Consider the following 18,886-nt stretch of genomic DNA (forward strand, 5'->3'; position numbering starts at 1 on the left):
TGTTCATAACCGGAATGGAATTTTCAATAGAAGATTTAGAATTTGCACATTCGCATTCACCACTGCCAAATACAATGGTGATCTCCTTGACTTGTTCAAATAATGAACCACATCCTTATCTGCAAGTAAAATCTCTTTTACCCCATCAACATCTCCACTATAGACAACCTCATGCAAAGGATTCTTGTACTTATTTGTTTCTCTTGTTATCTCTCTATTTCTGATCCCATCATGTTTTGTCTTCTTTTTGGCATAATGGGAGAGAATGAACTTGACTATAGTAGAGTTCTTGGACCTCAAAGCAACATGAAGTGGAGTATCTCCTTTTACGTTTCTCCTAATAAGAAGCTAAGGAAACCGTGTTAGGAATTTTATAATTCCTAATTAATTAATATGAGCTACATATTATATTATAACATTTATATTAGTTATTTACATCTAAATGGGTTCAATATAAAGTGATCTATTTAAGTGAGCTCGTTAGACTGCCAACAGATAATTGATATGGGTTTAATGAGCGGAAACCAGTTTGGCCCATTAGGGGATAATGAGAACCCTAATAGGTTTAAAACATAAGGCATGGTTATGGTCCCCAATATACCAAATCAACAAACAGTTTTTCCTCTCCCCATCTGAAGAGAAAACGAAGGTCCCATAAGAAAGAAGGTGATTTGGTTGAGGAAGGTCATTAAACCAATTGTTCGTGACCACTGTCAGATTCCGTTGCATGTTAATCAAGCTCTATGGATCCAGTTATTCCTTAAAACCTCTTGATAATCTGACGTAATGTGTTTTGGTGCTCATTTGGTATTTGGTATTGTATATGGTTTATTGAAAATTCCTAACAAGTGGTATCAGAGCCACCATTACTGTTAGATTATTGGGATTTAAAGCTCTATTTGATATGTATTATATCTGGATCATTTTAGTTATATGAACCCTAATTTTATTTTGGGGAGAAACTATTTTGATCAATAAAATTGTAAAACCCCTAAGTTCATGTGTTATGGCCATAAAGTTTTTCTCCTTTTTAGAATTAATAAAAGGCCTCTACATTTGATTTATGGGATTGTACAATTTTTTGTTTTGTTTGTGTTGCATCTGTTGGCATATTATTCTATTTGGGATAAAGGTTTTCCGTATCTGGTGTTGACATTTAGTACGTGACACAATTTCATAAATATATATTTTTTTGGGCCAACAATTTTTTTTATGAAATGGTGATCAGCTGATAATTTATGTTATTCATGTGGTTGGTATAAATTTGTGATAGTATCGTGATATGTTTGTTTCGGGTGCATAATTAGTTTACCATGATGTAGTTTTTCAAACATTCACTGCTATCACAATTGGGTGAAAATTTAACCATTACAGATCCTTTCCATTTGATTGTGTGTTCAGTAATTTTAATTAAATTGATTGAACCATTATGTTGCCAAAGTAATCTCTATTGTGTTAATTGATTTAATTAAATTGCATGGATGTTAGTATGGAATTATTTATGCAAATTGTGTTCGGCCCAAAGGAAGACGCAATTTGGCCAAATAATAACATACCTGCGATGATAAATATGTGACAATTATTAAGTTTTTTTTCATGAAAATAATAGTCGGTCCAAAGAAAGACTATTATTTGTCAGAACTAATTGTCAATATTTGATCATTGCGTTGAGAGTACCAATTACAAATTAATTTCTCTGTCCAAAGACTAGAATTAATGTTGTGCTAGGTATCTTGTGATGGATCTGTTATGGGAAATATTTGCATGTCTTGTTATATATATTCTATATGACTTGCTTGATTATCTGTGAACATTTTTTTTGTGTTCTCTGTTTAGTTAATATTACCAGTGCTGCAAATGTTACTGCCCAAGTGAATTCTATCCCAATGCTAAATGGGACAAATTTTAAGGTCTGGAAGGAAGCCGTAGAAATTATTCTTGGCTGTATGGATTTGGACTTGGCATTGAGGACGGAACGACCCATTTCCACTCCGGAAACCCCTAATGAGGTAAAAATTGAGAAGTGGGATCGGTCCAACTGAATGTGCCTTATGATCATGAAGCGCTCTATTCCAGAGGCGTTTCAGGGCTCTATTTCTGAGGGTCAAAGTGCAAAGAAATTCCTTGAGGAAATTGAGCAATACTTTGCCAGAAATGAAAAGGTGGAGACGAGTAACCTTTTGGCCAAACTCATCTCCATGAAGTATAAAGGCAAAGGAAACATAAGGGAGTACATTATGGAGATGTCCAATCTCGCATCGAAACTCAAGTCACTTAAGTTAGAGCTTGGTGAAGACCTGCTCGTGCACTTGGTTTTGATCTCGCTTCCTGCACACTTTGGGCAATTCAAAGTGAGCTATAACACTTAGAAGGACAAATGGTCCCTCAATGAGCTTATATCTCGCTGTGTGCAAGAGGAGGAGAGGCTGCAGAGAGATAGGACTGAAAGTGCTCACTTGACTTCGACCTCTCAGAATAAGAAAAGGAAAAAGGCTAAGGGTGCTACGGAAGGGACTTCTCAGCAAAAGAAGCAAAATAAGGATGAGAAATTTACCTGTTACTTCTGCAAGAAGTCGGGACACATGAGGAAAGAGTGTCCCAAGTATGCCGCATGGCATGTGATGAAAGGTAAATTTCTTACTCTAGTTTGTTCAGAAGTTAATTTGGCTTTTGTACCTAAAGATACTTGGTGGGTAGATTCTGGTGCTACTACTCACATAAGTATGACTATGCAGGGTTGCCTGTGGAGTCGACTACCAAGTGATGATGAAAGATTCATCTTTGTGGGTAATGGCAAGAAGGTTGCAGTGGAACCTATTGGAACTTTTAGATTACATTTAAAAATTGGATTTTATTTGGATTTGTTTGAGACTTTTGTGGTACCGTCTTTTAGACGGAATTTGATTTCTATTTCTAGTTTGGACAAATTTGGATTTTCTTGTTCATTTGGAAATAATAAAGTTAGTCTCTACCAAAATTCAAATATGGTTAGTTCTGGTTCTTTAATTGATAATCTTTACATGCTTGATGTTGTTAGTTCCTATAATGAAATGCTGCAAATAAGTTCACATGGTACAAAATGAAAAAATTGAATGAGAATTCAACCACCTTATGGCATAAGCGTTTGGGCTATATCTCCAAACAAAGAATTTAGAGACTTGTGTTGGATGAAATTATTGACCCTTTGTATTTATCAGACTTTGAGGTCTGTATTGAATGCATAAAGGGCAAACGAACAAACATAAGGAAATTAGGTGCCGAAAGAGCTAAAGACGTCTTGGAACTAGTGCATACAAACATTTGTAGTCCTTTTCCTACAACTTCTTGGAAAGGCCAAGCATTAAACATTTGCACATTTGGGGTTGTCCAGTTGAGGCACGGCCTTATAGGTCATATGAAAGAAAGCTAGACTCAAGAATAATTAGCTGCTATTTTGTTGGCTATGCTGAACGCTCTTGAGGCTATAAATTTTACAATCTCACCTTAAGATCTTTTTTCGAGACGGGAAATGCAAGATTTCTTGAGGAAGTTGAGTTTGGGAAGGAAGAGAACATAAAAAATGTTGTCTTTGAGGAAGAACCTGTTATTTACAGTGATCAAGTCCTCATACTTATTACTGTTCAAGACACAACTCCAGTAATAGAAGACAATGCTCAAACTATTGACATTGTTCCGGAACAAGACAACAATGAGGTTCCCCCTCAAATACCTTTAAAGCAACCTCAACAACCTCAAGAAGTGTCATTAAGGAGATCCATTAGAGAGAGGAGAAATGCAATCTCAAATGATTATATATTATTTCTCCAAGAACATAAGGATGGTGTTGGTTTAACAGAGGATGATCCAATCAACTTCTGTCAAGCTATGCACAGTTCTAACTCTCAAAAATGGATTGACGCCATGAAAGATGAGATGAAGTCTATGAATGACAATGAAGTTTGGGATCTAGTCGAATTGCCTGAAGGTGTGAAACCTATTGGTTGTAAATGGATATTTAAAACCAAGAAGGATTCAAAGGGTAATATCGAGAGATATAAGGCTTGCCTACTTGCTAAAGGCTTTACTAAGAAGGAATGCATTTACTATAAAGAAACCTTTTCTCTAGTATCTTTAAAGGATTCTTTTGGTTAAATTGTGTAATTTTAAGAAAATTTGTGTAATTTTAAGACCTCCCATTTATTGTATTAAATTATCTTGTATTTTTGGTTAAATTGATTGAAACAACATGTTGCCAAAGTAACCTCTCTTGCGTAAATTTATTTGATTGAACTTACACAGATGTTGCATGAAATTATTCATGTGAATTGTGCTCGGTCCAAAGGAAGACACAATTTGACAGAATAATTGCATGCTTGCAATGGTAAACATGTGGTGATTATAAATAGTGTGATTTTCCATGTGAATAATGAAATGTTCAAAGACAATCATATTTGACCGGAATAATCATCATATAAGTTGTCCATGTGAGCAATGGAATGTCCAAAGACAACCTTTGTTTGACGGGACTTATCACCAATGTTTGATCAATGCATTGAGAGTACCACTTGCAGTTATTCTTTTTCAATCCAAAGATTGAGGATTAATGGTGCGCTAGGTATCTTGTTTGGGTCTTGAAATTTACCATAAAGATTATTTATGCATTGGATGTTTGTTGTTCTCTTCTTTAATTGTTGTTGTTGTTGTTACTACTATGGTTTAAATTACTTATATTATGTGAATCCCAAATCTGCATGTGTAAAATTTAGAGTTTGAAATTATTTTGTGGGAATCCTAAGGTGATATATGAGTAATCTTGGCATGTAACACTAGAAGTAGTAAAGCGCATTATGCGTTAATTGAAGAGAACAAGAAACTACGCATTTTCATATCGAAAGTCTAGAAGTTTAGAGATCATTGGATATTCTGACTTCGATTATTTCAGAATGTTTTAATAGCAATCACTTCACATAAGGATTCACATTTGACCATGTTGATGGAGTTAATATTTTGCTATGAGACATTATACTAGAATTTATGATTGCTAAATTATTGTAACTGGCTTGCTTGTTGTCGCCAACATTAAGTAGCCATCAGATGTTTATTGAAACAATATCTTAGCAGTCTTATTAAGGATTCAACCAAATAAAAGTTTGTTGACATAAAGTATTTGGTTGTTAAATAAAGAATCCAAAAATATAGATTTGTATAGAACATATAGGAACTCATTCCATGTTAGTTGATCCACTTACTAAAGGTATGACACTAAAGTTTTTTTTTTTTTCACGAGCACATTGCTCATATGGGTATAATTCCTGACAATACCTTAGTTTAGTGGGAGTCTTACTTATGTTCTATATCTTATGGTTTACAAACATATTTGTTATTTGGATTTTCTGCAGAAATAAAGTTGAAGTTTATCATTTCATTATAAGTTTGTTTGTGTGCAATATTTGTATTGCATTTTGGATTGATCTCTATAAAGAATAAAGTCAAGCTAAATTATGATGAAAACTGTAGTGATTTCCTGTTGCTATATGAGATGGACCTGATTGTATAAAAGAAGTCTAAAAATAAATAACGTACGGTTGCGCGCCTAAAGAATTTTGTGATATAAATGTCTAAGGTTAATATGAAGCCCAAGTGGGAGATTGTTAAGAATTTTATAATTCCTAATTAATTAATATGGGCTACATATTATATTATAACATTTATATTAGTTATTTACATTTAAATGGGTTCAATATAAGGTGATCTATTTAAGTGAGCCCATTAGACTGCCAACAGATAATTGATATGGGCTTAATGAGCGGAAATCAGTTTGACCCATTAGGGGATAATGAGAATTCTAATAGGTTTAAAACATAAGGCATGGTTATGGTCCCCAATATACCAAATCAACAAACGGTTTCTCCTCTCCCCATCTGAAGAGAAAACGAAGGTCCCATAAGGAAAAAGGTGATTTGGTTGAGGAAGGTCATTAAACCAATTGTTCGTGACCACTGTCAGATTCCGCTGCGTGTTAATCAAGCTCTATGGATCCAGATATTCCTTAAAACCTCCTGATAATCTGACGTAATGTGTTTTGGTGCTCATTTGATATTTGGTATTGTATATGGTTTATTGACCCAACAAACTGATCACAAATCAACTCTGCAATCTTTTCTCTCCCCTTATGATCTGCTGCCACATGAAGCAATGAATCACCTGCGCAGGTAACTTGATAAAAAATAGCATGGAAGGGTGTTCACCTTCCGTCACACACTCGCTGCATCGCGTCGACCAAGTTATCCATATCTCCTTTTTCAACAGCTTGATACAACTCAGAAATCATAACTTTTCTCTTCCTAACAAGCTCCTTATGCAGTAGTTGTGGTTGTGATGCTGCATTTTGACTTGGGAATTGTCTATTCTCCAATTCCTTCATCCTCTTGCCTGCATCTATCTTTCCAACTTGCGTCATCTGGGTCGATAGGAATTTGCACATGATTCATGATTTGGGTTGGCTAATTGATTAAGGTACGCTGATTGATTAATTAATGCCTTAATCAAATACAACAAACCCCGAAAAATTAAGGTTGTAATGTACTTGCACAGATGTAAACCTGCAATATACCTATTACCTATCTATAAATTACGTAATTAGTGATGCGTCTGTCTATAAATTATTTATTAATGAATTAAATAATTAATTTGCATCTACCATTATCAAAGGATGGTTTTGTGTGAAAATAAAGGGTTGTTAGCATTATTCTGTGCATATAATTCTTTGTTGACGTGAAGTCAGTTTTTTAACCATTTTATTCACGAATTGTTAATGCTTAGATCTTAGATTTATTTCCGTTCCCACACCACGATCTTAAAAGAACGAAGACTACGAATACGATAAAATTTAAACTCACATCACTGTTCGAATGATGACCCACAATTCGTTTGGGACAGCCAGCCAAGCCAGTGGCAGATTTTATTAAGAGGTCAAGTATTCTACGGTGACTGAAATATATATTTATTTTTTTCTCGTTGGCTTACCAGCTTTTTAGATTTCTTTAATTTTGATAGCTAGATCTCAAGATAAATTTAGCAACAGTGTTTAAGAGAGAAACTATTAAAAAAAAAAGAGTCATTTCACCTATTATAAAATTACCTGTTCATAATATATTAAACTACTTTAATTTTAAAATTTATAAAATGTATAGATTAATAAATAAGCATAAATTTTTTGCAAATTATGTCAATTTTCAAATTAACACAAACAATTGTATTCAGAGGTCTGGAATATTATGTGGGCTCTGTAGTCTGGGGGTGTATGAAATGCCCGCAACCATTGTATATTCAGAGATGGAAAGTTTGAAAAAAGCAGAATTCTAGAAGGAGTATTATTTTCAATGTGGTCGTGGTCTAAGGCCTTAGGCCAACATCAAGGATTTTAATTGGGCATTTTAATATTTTTTTATTTTTATGTTGTTTTATTTAATATATTTTTTTCTTTTTTATATTTTATTTAATATTTTTATATTTTTCTCTGATGTTATGAATTTTTTTCCAAATTATAATACATTCGAATGAATTCGATTTTAAAATTGTACATATAACTACTATAAATATTTATAAAAAATACATAAAATAAAATAAAATAAATCATATAGAAAATACTAAATAAAAAATATATAAAAATATTAAGTAAAAAACTTACAAAAATATAAAAAATATTAAATAAAATATTAAATAAAATATTAAAAAATTATTAAATAAAACAATATAAAAAATATAAAATAAAACTAAAAATAAAAACATTAACTTAAATAAAATATTTACGACTTTACCGTCGTAAATAATTTACCACTTCAAATCTTATAAAACTTAAAAAGTCATAAATTTCTTTAAATTTTAGTAAAAAAAAAGTCATAAAATTAAACTTTAAATTTAAAATTTGTAAGATATTTTAAGATTTATTTGTTTTTAGATAATTATTTAAAAATTTATCCTCATTTAATAATTTTTAAAATTAAAAAATGACTCCTTAACAGCTGATTCGCCCTTGTGGGAAAAACGCAATACAATAAACACAACAAAGCTGAAATTTTAATTTTTATTCTCCTTACCATTGTGTGCATGTATAAGCAATACAATAAACACTAGCATGTGGTTTAATCTCCTTATTACACATGCTCCTCTAGTTAATTGTCCTTCCTCATTTTGTCCTCTTTCTGAGAAACTGAATCTCTAGGCTTATCATCATAGTTTATTAATGTAATTAAAATCCGAAGAACGAGTTTAGCAACTTGAGGAGGGCTATATCCAATTGGAAAAAAACCAAAAACCAAACACAACAAGATGATGGAACTGTACAGGACTCCAATAACAGTTATAATAAGGGCAAGTGTAAAGTTATTGGCCACAACTAGACGTACAGCCGCCATAAATGCCACCGGCACTGTCAAAAAAGCAAGAACCAAACCACCCATTGCAATCGTAGTTGCTTGTGTTGCCAATTTATGATCAAAAACAAAAGCCAACAACATAAGTCCACATGCAATGACAGAGCTATACATAGCTATTATGTTGAAGATGGTGAATACCCAGAATAACGGTTTATGAGCGAAAATTGCTGTCCCTCTATTTTTTGGGTTTGGATCATCAGGACCGTATACACCTCCTGGCATAGTGAAAGCAGCTGCAAATGTCACAGTTACCATCAATGTGGCCACAACTAAAAATGTGGTCAGGAGATCTTTTAAGCTCAATTCTGTTCTGGGTGATTGTTTATGTTGAGAACGCAACATATCTTTTACTTTCAAGGGGACACCAGCTTCTTTTAACACTCGATTGGCTAGAAACTACATCACAATTTGAAGTTATGCGTCATTAACAAGTAGGAGTTTCATGTTGTGATTAGTGATATCTAATGATAGAATTAAATGAAATAGTATGCAGTAGAATATAGTGAAACCAAAGAGTATTTCAAACGGTACTACTATAATACTCTATTTCGTATCAAATATAATTGATATTCATATCTCAAATGATAAAATTTAATATTATTTCATGTCTTTTTATATGATTCTATGTCATCTTTTTTCATCTATTGAAACCTATTACTATATTGCATGAAATCAATATAAAGTCTTAACCACTTCTTCCCTTGATATTAATTATTAATTCAACATACCTTTCGAATCGCCAGTTGATTGTTGTTAACGATATCTCGAGCTGTTAACCCGTTGTTATTCAAGAGATTCATATTAGTCCTCCTATCTTGTGTAATAAAGTACAAAACTTTAGGAAATAAATTTTTTGAAGCCAAATGCAACGGTGTGTTCCCATCACAGTCTTTCTGGTTTATAGTAGATTGATCAATCTTCCAATTTTTCATTAGGCATCGCACCACATCACTTCTTCCATTCTTTGCAGCAACGTGAAGAATGTTTTGACCCTTTTGATTGAGGAGAACAAAAGGATTAATATTCCAGTCACGTTGAAGGAAATTTTGGACAACCTCAACATGACCTCTTTTGCCAGCAAGGTGAATAGGAAGATGACCTTTCTTGTTCGCTTCCAAGACAATTTCATATGAGTTTTTTGATGAATTTTCTAAGAGTATATGAAATCCTTGACCATAACCAATGTAAGCTGCATAATGCAGGGGAGTACCTCCATCTTCATCCCTTAAATAAACTAGCTCAGGTCTTTCCACTAGTATATGTTTTATTAGATCTACAGTTGAACAAAACAAAGTAAAATAATTTGATTAGGAGTTTGCTATGGGCAGATTAGAGAATATTAAATATATTCTATTAAATATTTTAATTATTTAAAAATTAAATAAATTTTTTACATTTATGATGAAGAATATATTTTCTAATAAAAATTAAGTTATAGCTTGTTAATATATTTAGATGTCTAATTCTTCTTATTTACGGTTGCATTTACCAAAGTTTATATCTGAATTCAGTTGGACCTATGACTTTTTTATATATATTTTTAACTTATTTAAACAAGTTTTATGGTGAATTTTATTGTAATAAGTTATTTCTAACTTATTTTGTAATTTTCATGGTCGTTCATATTATTAAGTATAAGTAGGCTGGATATAGATGGTAGGAGTGTTTACATATACGTGTATATCTGAATTAATTCAAATTAATTTAAACAATTTTAATTTAGTTAGGTATTTTTTTTGTATTGGGGTAAAATCTGATACAACTCATTCAAATTTGTTGAGTTTTGAATTGAATTACAAATTTTAATACCATGAGGTGTTAACATGACTTGTTGACCCGTTAATTTGCATTAAATTATTATTATGAAATTTATAAATAAATATGAAAATATAAATTTAAAGTAGAAATAGAAAAAAATGAAACAACCTCCCTATTATGTAAAATTCATATCGAAAAAGAAAATAAACGTTATAATTTGGAATAATTTTTTATTTTTATTATTTATTTAATATATAATATATTTTAAAATTTTAAAAAATCAATTATTATTATTAGACTTAGTAATTAACTGTGAGACCGTTTCTTCTTTTCTCATCAATTCTTGTGATTTTACTCAATTATCTCACAAAATTAGGATTTTAACTCTCAATTAATTATAAAATATTTTTTTGTTTTTCATTTTTTTCAAACTATTATAGATATAGTTGAAGTTTTAGTAGCATTATTCATTTGACTATTTAATAACATTGGAATTTTTAAACTATACTATAATAGTTTTAATTTTTGGATTTTTAGGCTTTGTGAATATGATGTTTGAACTTGTTTATTATATTTTAATTTTTAAATTATGTTTAATATAGTATGTTTGTCTATGTGATGATGATGATAATAATATAATTCCTTTGATGATCTTTTCTTTCACTATTTGATTACACTTAATAATTATAAATAATGTATTCGATATTTTGTTTAATAAAATTTTTAGCTTATAAAAAATCTTAGATTTTAAAAATAACAAGAAAAAATTAAATATTTTGACCTGATAATCCAATCTAACTTAAACCTTTTACAAATGAATTAATTTGAATTAAATTTTAATTTTTTCTTCAAAAACTAACTCAATCCAATCCTTTAAATTTAATTGGATTACATGATAAATTTTATCAAATCCAACCAAAATCAAAATCAATTCGCATACCCTCTTAATAGATGATTCAAGCTGACCCATTTAAGTCTAGTTAATTAATTACAAATTCCCATGAGATACAACAAACACCCTCTATAAAAGAAATGGGCTCATGAAATTATTCCCTCATGTTTAGTCCCTTCGAAGTTGGCATGCAAGTGACAAGTATAGTTAACAAAAAAAATTAAATAAACAAACATATGGGCAAAAAATAAAATAAAATAACTAAAATATTAGTAAAGTTAACTAAAAATAACAAATTATATGTAAAGTATAATTTGCGGGTGTTGACTGTAACCTGCGATTGCGAACTTCAACGTGTTTAGTTCATAATGTACAAACAAAAAACACGTAAAAACAAACGTTTAAACAAATTAACCTGTATTTTTTGTGGTCTTCGCACAAATTGTAAGCAATACGATTAACTTGCAGGTTTAAACTTATAAACTCAGCTCCATAACTTTATGAAATTCTTATAATTTAAATTTGACCTAACACAGTTTTACAAAACCGTTTATTTGTAAGATTTCTCTAATACACCTCCTCACATTTAAGATTGGATATCTCACATGAAGTTTTTAGGACTAAAACTACTGCAAGCGGTCTGATAATGGATGACCTGATAAGTCCAACATGAATAATTGTTAAGATAGATTCTGAATCTCTAATACTATCTTATAGTTTAGGTTTGCATATAACTTAACAAAACCAATTTATAAGGTATAGATTACTCTACTGACCAGCTATATATTTTAATTATTGGGCCATATTACTGGTCCATATGTAGTGTTTAATTAAAGTACCATGAATATATAGTCATTGATTTGAAAAGAAAAATAAAAACTGAATACCAGGCTTCCGTTCCAGTATGGCAGCATGAAGTGGAGAGTTTCCAAGGCACCGTGGAAGATCTGAAGGTAATGGAACATCCAATAGAAGATTAAGAATTTCCAAGTTCCCATTCGCAACTGCCAAATATAACGGTGATTGGTTTGACTTGTTCAAAGAATGAACCACATCCTTATCGGCAAGTAAAATCTGATTAACCACATCAACATGCTCACTGTAGACAGCCTCGTGCAAAGGAGTGTTCCCATATTGATTCTTTTCTTTTGCTAGCTTTTTATCTTTGTTGAGAATGAACTTGACTATATTGGAGTTCATAGACCTCACAGCAACATGAAGTGCAGTATCACCTCTAGCGTTTCTTCTAATAAGAAGCTCTTGAAAGTGATCAGCAATCAGCTCTACAATATGTTGTTTCCCCTTATCTGCTGCCACATGAAGCAACGAATCACCAGTCCAGGTGACTTGATCAAAAACAGCAGACAAAGGTAGGTTCCTTTCTCTACAAACTTGCTCCAACACGTTAACAAAGTTATCCATATCTCCTTTTTCAACAGCTTCATTAAACTCAGAATTCATAACTTTTTTCTCCCCAACAAGTTCCTTGTGCAGCAGTGGTCTCGGTTGTGAAGCTGCTGCACCTTGTTGACTTGAGAATTGTGTGTTCTTCAGTTTCTTCATCCTCTCGCTGCATCTCTGTTTTGCATCAACCAAATTGATAGAATTTTGCGAATGATTCATGATTTAGGTTAATGGATTAACGCCTTAATCAAATGAACTAAAGGATGGAAGATTTAGGTTGTAATGTAAACCCGCAATACCTATATATAAAAATTAAGTGGTTAGTAACAGTGATACATTGGTCTATAATAATAATTTTATTGATGAATTAAATAATTAATTCGCATGAACTATTATCAAAGGATGGTTGTAAATATAAGCATTGTTTTCATTTAATTAAAGGAGTTTTACTATTGGTTATGTAGTTGTGTACGTTAAATGAATAAATATTGGAAGGAATTTTGTCATCAATGCATAGGTCCGACCCAAAAGTAAATAACTAAAATTTAAGTTATAGACTCATTAACAAAATATTATTTGCTATTAGATTTTTAAAAGAAAAAAAAATTACATATGATACTAAAAAGGCACAACATGTGACTTTCTTATTTTTTAAAGTAAGAAAAAAAAATCTTTCTTAAAATTTACTTTAATTAGGTCTCACTATATTGCCTTTAGAACGATTTTAAGAATATAGTTTAATTTAAATAAGATTAACTTTCATAAAAATACTTTCTCTCTTGCGATTTTAAGAATATAGTTTAATTTAAATAAGATTATCTTTCATAAAAATACTCTTGGTGTGTGTGTGTGTGTGTGTGTGTGTGTGTGTGTGTGTGTGTGTGTGTGTGTGTGTGTGTGTGTGTGTGTGTGTGTGTGTGTGTGTGTGTTTTGACCTGAACTTAATTTTTTAAAAATTATTTTCTTCTTGTGAATTGTAATGCACTTATGCTTTGATCCTTAATTTAGGTTTAATTATTATTTTTCTCCTTATAGTTACAATAATTTTTTTGCTAATCCTTATATTTTAATACTATTGTACTTGTAGCGTCGTTATATCCAAGTTCTTTAAAATTACTACAAAATTAAAATTAACGTTGTAAAACCGCTAAAGACTTTGGCGGCTTTTAACCGTGCCATAAATTTCTTGTTGTAAAACAAAGTTTCTTTTTCATGATTTTTTTTCCTTCTAACAACTTTCAAATTCTTTGTCGCACATTCTGATAGTTCGCATCGCCTGATGTCCTTTCCCAACAACCACTTCCCAGTGTTCTCGTATAACTTGTTGGTAAAGATCGCAACCTTCTTCCATGTTAGACGACTTTAGATGACAATGACAAAGACTAAAAGGATTAACAAATTGTAATTATAAAGATCAAAATAAAATATTTAAACTATAACAATTAAGAGAGAAAGTTATTGCAATTATATAAACCAAAATGTAATTCAACCCTAAATTATTTGCGTTCCCACACCACGATTAGAAGAATTAGAAGACGACGTCAACGATAAAATTTAAACTCGCATTATTGTTCGACTGATAGCAAGGCCAATCCAATTGCAAAGAGTTTATTACAAATTAAAGTCAACTTGACTTGGTAAAGTAATCGCAACAGATATAAACCCGCAATGAGTGTATATAAATTAAGTAATTGGTGATACATAATTTTTTTTGGCTAGTTGGAGATAACAATTAGTTAGGGAAAAATCTATCTACAAATTACTACTTTGAACGGACAAGTTGGTCCAAGTTATATTAAATTTCATTACTTTTAAGTAAAATCTTATATTTAAATGTTATGGATAGAGAAAATGTGGATTGAAAGGGAAGAATTTATTAACCATGACCTGCTGGGTTCTCCAATAAAAATTAATTATTAATAAAATTGATAAATATTTTATAACAGTTATTATAAAAAAAACTACTTTATTAATGAATTAAATAATTAATTCGCATGTACCATTATCCAAGTATGTAGTATGTGAATGTGTTTATGGTAGGTGGCAAGATTCGGTGCATATATAATACTTGGTTGGCGTGAAGTCAGTTTTTTTAACCATTTTATTCATAAAATGTTAACCTTTAGATTTTAGGTTTAATTTATTTCAGTTCCCACACTAATATCATGGAAGAACGAAAGATGCTCAATACTTGTCACAAATAGATCAAACACATATTATTTTACCGAAGTGTCTTCTGTTATATCGAATGGTCTTTTTTGATGATTCCTTGTTAAATCCTCTAGAGTGTGTACATCCGAAAGAATGAAAAATACTTGTAAAAGATATTTTAACGCTTTAATCAGAGTTTGGTTCAGAGCTATTGATGATATACAATGAGTGTTAGAAAATAAATTAATCCTCTTACGTGAGATGTTCATCCCTTTTATACTAACATTATTATTGGGTATTGGGTCTATAGGCCTGTACATCTTGATTAATTGTTAGTTATGTAATGTACTTTCTAATTATGTTTAAGTATTTCTAATTAAACAATTACCTTTAAATAGTTTATTGGTGATAATCACAGTCGAATATTACCCGTTGTTTGCATATGTTAAGAGCCAAGACGTACTTATTGAGGGGAATACTTCGTTTTCGTTTGGATGAATACGTGGTTGAAGGGAGTATTCAGCTTGCGTGTATATCATGTGTCCCCTCAACTCTAAAAAAAACAAAAACCTTCAGAGTGTGTCAAAATAATTACCAAAAATAATTACCAATAACTCTTCTTACTGTTACGCGCCTTAATTAGTCCAAAGTAACCTTTATAATAAATTTAAACTCACGTTACTGTTTGAATGAGGATGCATTCTTCCTTTGGGACAGCGAGGCCAATATAAAAAAGTCAACATGACAATCTTAATTTCTTTGCTGATTCAGTGGAGACTGCAATATACAGTATATTTATATTTTTGGATGGCTTACCAACTTTTTAGATTTCTTTAATTCTGATATCTAGATCAACACAAACTTTCGTACAGGGTTTCAAAGAGAAACTATTTTTTCAACAACAAAAAAAAAAGAGAAACTATTTTAAACAAGTCATTCAACCAACTAGTTCATAATATATTTTAACCTATAATTGGAATTAAATTATGATTAATTGATGATAATCAAATGTATATTTTAAAATTATACAATATATTAAGTTAAAATAAACATAATTAAAAATATAAAAATAAATTCAATTTCTTAATTGACACAAAATTATATTGTAACTCCTACAAAACAAAACAAAAAATTTAATTATTTTAATTAATAAATATAAATTAAATAGTGTTCATGAAAATAACCGAGAAAGTATCATATTTTGATGAAAATAAATATGTAATGCCATAAATATATTAATGAAGGGGTTCGACTTATCATTGTACGTATGGAATCTGGATCCCTACAATTGCTTGCTGACGTAATTGTAGTTATTGTGGTCACCTTGTCAAGTGTTATTTATGTTTTATCCCTAAAGATTGTAAAGCTGGGTAGTAAATAATCATTTGTGGCAGACTGAGTATGTTTGGTTTGCAATTACAATATTAACTTTGAGAAAAAGTAATTTTATAAACGAATTAGAATTATTGTTTTTACATTTATTTTATTTTTATTCGTTGAATTTACATTGAAATATGTGTTACAATATTTTCAACTTCAAATCAAACATACACTAAATAATGAGATGATTCCTTTCCAAGTACAGGCATGATGTTTGTAGGGCAACCAATAATGCATGTTTCGAAACTGGGTGATGGGAACATCTTGAGAGTTTAGACAATCATTGCTATCAATATACTAATTTGTTTGCTTTGCAAGAAAAAGAAAATGAGTTGCGAATTCGTTATTATTGTGAAATTTTCTATGTAGACTATGTAGTACTTGAACTCAACAAACCTCTATACTTAATATACTCAATGGTTGATCGAGTAGGTTTATTAGATTCATAGAATTTGAGTGGATTTAATTAAGAAAAGAAGAAAACTTCATCTTTTATAAAAAAGCAAAGATATCCCCTAAAGATATATGTTATCTATTATTAGAGAAAAGATAAGATAAAATTATATATTTTTATTTTATATTATATCTTAGAAAGATATTTGAGATCTTATCATCTAATTTCACCTCTATAAAAGGGAATCGACATGGTTTAGGTAAATCAACTCTTAATCTAACCTATATTATGATACATGTATACTTCTACATTGCTAACTTGAGTGTCAAAGTGTCTTTGCAGGTACGCCCTACCACTGTACATGGAGGAGTCCACGGAGGATTGTCGTCGTGAAAATGTTTTTCCAAATATAATAAGAACATTTGGCTCCCACCATGGGACCAAAGAAAAACTTCTCCTTTGACCACTACATCAGCAATGGCTACAAATGACAATAAAACCATCACCATCCTTCAGGGAAATTGACCATCCGACAGGAATTCACCGTAAAGGGGACACTTGTCATTGGTGCCTCTAAAAAGGGGAACCCAACAAACATGAGGAGTCCTTCATGTCGGGAGCTTGATGATCACTCGTTAATCGTTGCCCTACAAAGAGAGATGCACTTCTTGAAGAAAAGAAACACTCAGGAGATGGAAGATCTTCGAAAAGAGCATACCAATTTTAAAGAGCAATATCTAAAGATTTAAGAGGACCAGAATGCAAACTCAATTGTGACAACATCAACCCACCAGACCCATCTGGCTAGGACAAACACGGCTGATACAACATGGTGAAAAGGAACCCCCACACAACTAGTCTAGAAAACAATAAACGCTAACACTTGGTTGCATCTTTTCATCAGCGAAATAATGGAGGCTCAACTCCCACCTAGAAGGAAATCGTTGAATATCGATCATTACAATGAACTCTCGGACTCAGATGAACACATGGATGCATTTGTCACACAGATGAATCTGTTCACGAATGATGACGCAATCATGTGTCGAGTGTTTCCTATAATGTTGAAGGGTGTAGCACTCCCTTGGTATACTTAATTGTCAAAAAAACTCCATAGATTCATTTTGCAACGCTTATCGCATGTTTTGGAGCATAATAAGCAATGAACAAACCACATCATTTGACGAATGTGGCACTTGCTGACATTAGATGAGAAGAAGATGAATCACTTTTCAAATTCATGGAGAGGTACTCATCAATCTCAGTTCAGACTTAGAGCTTGAGCCCCAAAGTCACACTCACTTCAATGATTATTGCACTAAACTTTGATCCCTTCTCGGACAGCCTATGCAAAAAACTGCTGGCAACATTGCATGAGTTGAGAGCAAGGGCTATCAGATTCATTTAGATGGAAGAGAAAACCATGTTCTGAGAGAAAGTGCAGGGATAATCCTCAAGGAAGTCGGTGAACTGAGAAGTGAAGATCGAAAGCAGCTGTAGTCGAGGAAAATTCAGAATTGATAGACCGCCCCGATCCAAATTCAGCCACTACACTCCACTGACAGAGAGTTAAGGCTAAGTTGTAAAGGAAGCTTGTAGTAGTTGCCAGCTAAGAATCGACCTTCACCAGGAGCTGATAGGTCCAAGTACTACCAATATCATCAAGTTGCTGGTCACAACACTGAAGATTGTACTAGCGTTAAGGATAAAATAGAGAGATTGATCCAAGAGGGGCATCTGTAGAAGTTTGTCAAAGACCCATCACGTAATAAGGAATGCGAAAGGAATCAAGATAGAAGCATCTAGAACACAACAGGACTTGTAAGGCAACAAAAACATAATGTCAGGGCAAGAATCCCCAACCCAAAACTCGGCTTCAAGGTGTAATCAACACAATAGTCGGAGGATTCACAAGGGGAGGAAATTCAAACTCAACACGCAAGGGCTATGTCTGCAACCTTAAGCTTGTTAACCCGGTTGCAGTTGAAAAAAAGCCCACAAGGAGCCTACCCTCCCCCCCCCCCCCCCATCACTTTCACTAATGAAGATTTCGAGGGGATAAACCAATGTCACTACGATCCCATGGTGGCCAAGATAGAGGTTGCTAACTTCTTAATGTGGAAAGTCCTACTTGATAATGGAAGTTTGGCCGATGACCTATACTGGTTGGCCTTTAAACAACTAGGCATACCAGAAAAGCATATTGAGTCATTCTCAGAGCAACTCATAGGTTTCACAAGAGAGAAAACAAACACAATAACATATATGCACTTGTTAAATACTTTCAGAGATGAAAGGGGATCAAAGTCAATCATGATCAAGTACCTTCTAGTTGACACCTTGACTTCTTAGAATATATTGATAGAAGGTCTTTCATTGAACGAGTTAGGGGCCATCATTTCAACTCCTTATCTGGCAATGAAGTTCCTGAGTAAGGATGGGAAAATTATCAGTCATAGTTAATCAAATGACTGCAATTGAATGTTATGC

General features: G+C 32.0%; 1 protein-coding gene across 1 annotated transcript; it reads right to left on the reverse strand.

Moving 5' to 3' along the window:
• Positions 1 to 7,930: 7,930 nt before the first annotated feature.
• LOC106795379 (protein ACCELERATED CELL DEATH 6) lies at positions 7,931 to 12,748 on the reverse strand. The gene is made up of 3 exons (XM_014764829.3): positions 11,955 to 12,748; positions 9,146 to 9,690; positions 7,931 to 8,813 (listed from the first exon to the last, which is right to left on the reverse strand). Exons 1-3 carry the CDS (start codon positions 12,688 to 12,690, stop codon positions 8,154 to 8,156), a joined length of 1,941 nt encoding a protein of 646 aa, XP_014620315.1. The 5' UTR covers positions 12,691 to 12,748; the 3' UTR covers positions 7,931 to 8,153.
• Positions 12,749 to 18,886: the final 6,138 nt, after the last annotated feature.

The sequence above is a fragment of the Glycine max genome, chromosome 12, assembly GCF_000004515.6.
Source record: "Glycine max cultivar Williams 82 chromosome 12, Glycine_max_v4.0, whole genome shotgun sequence".
Taxonomy (NCBI): Eukaryota; Viridiplantae; Streptophyta; class Magnoliopsida; order Fabales; family Fabaceae; genus Glycine; species Glycine max.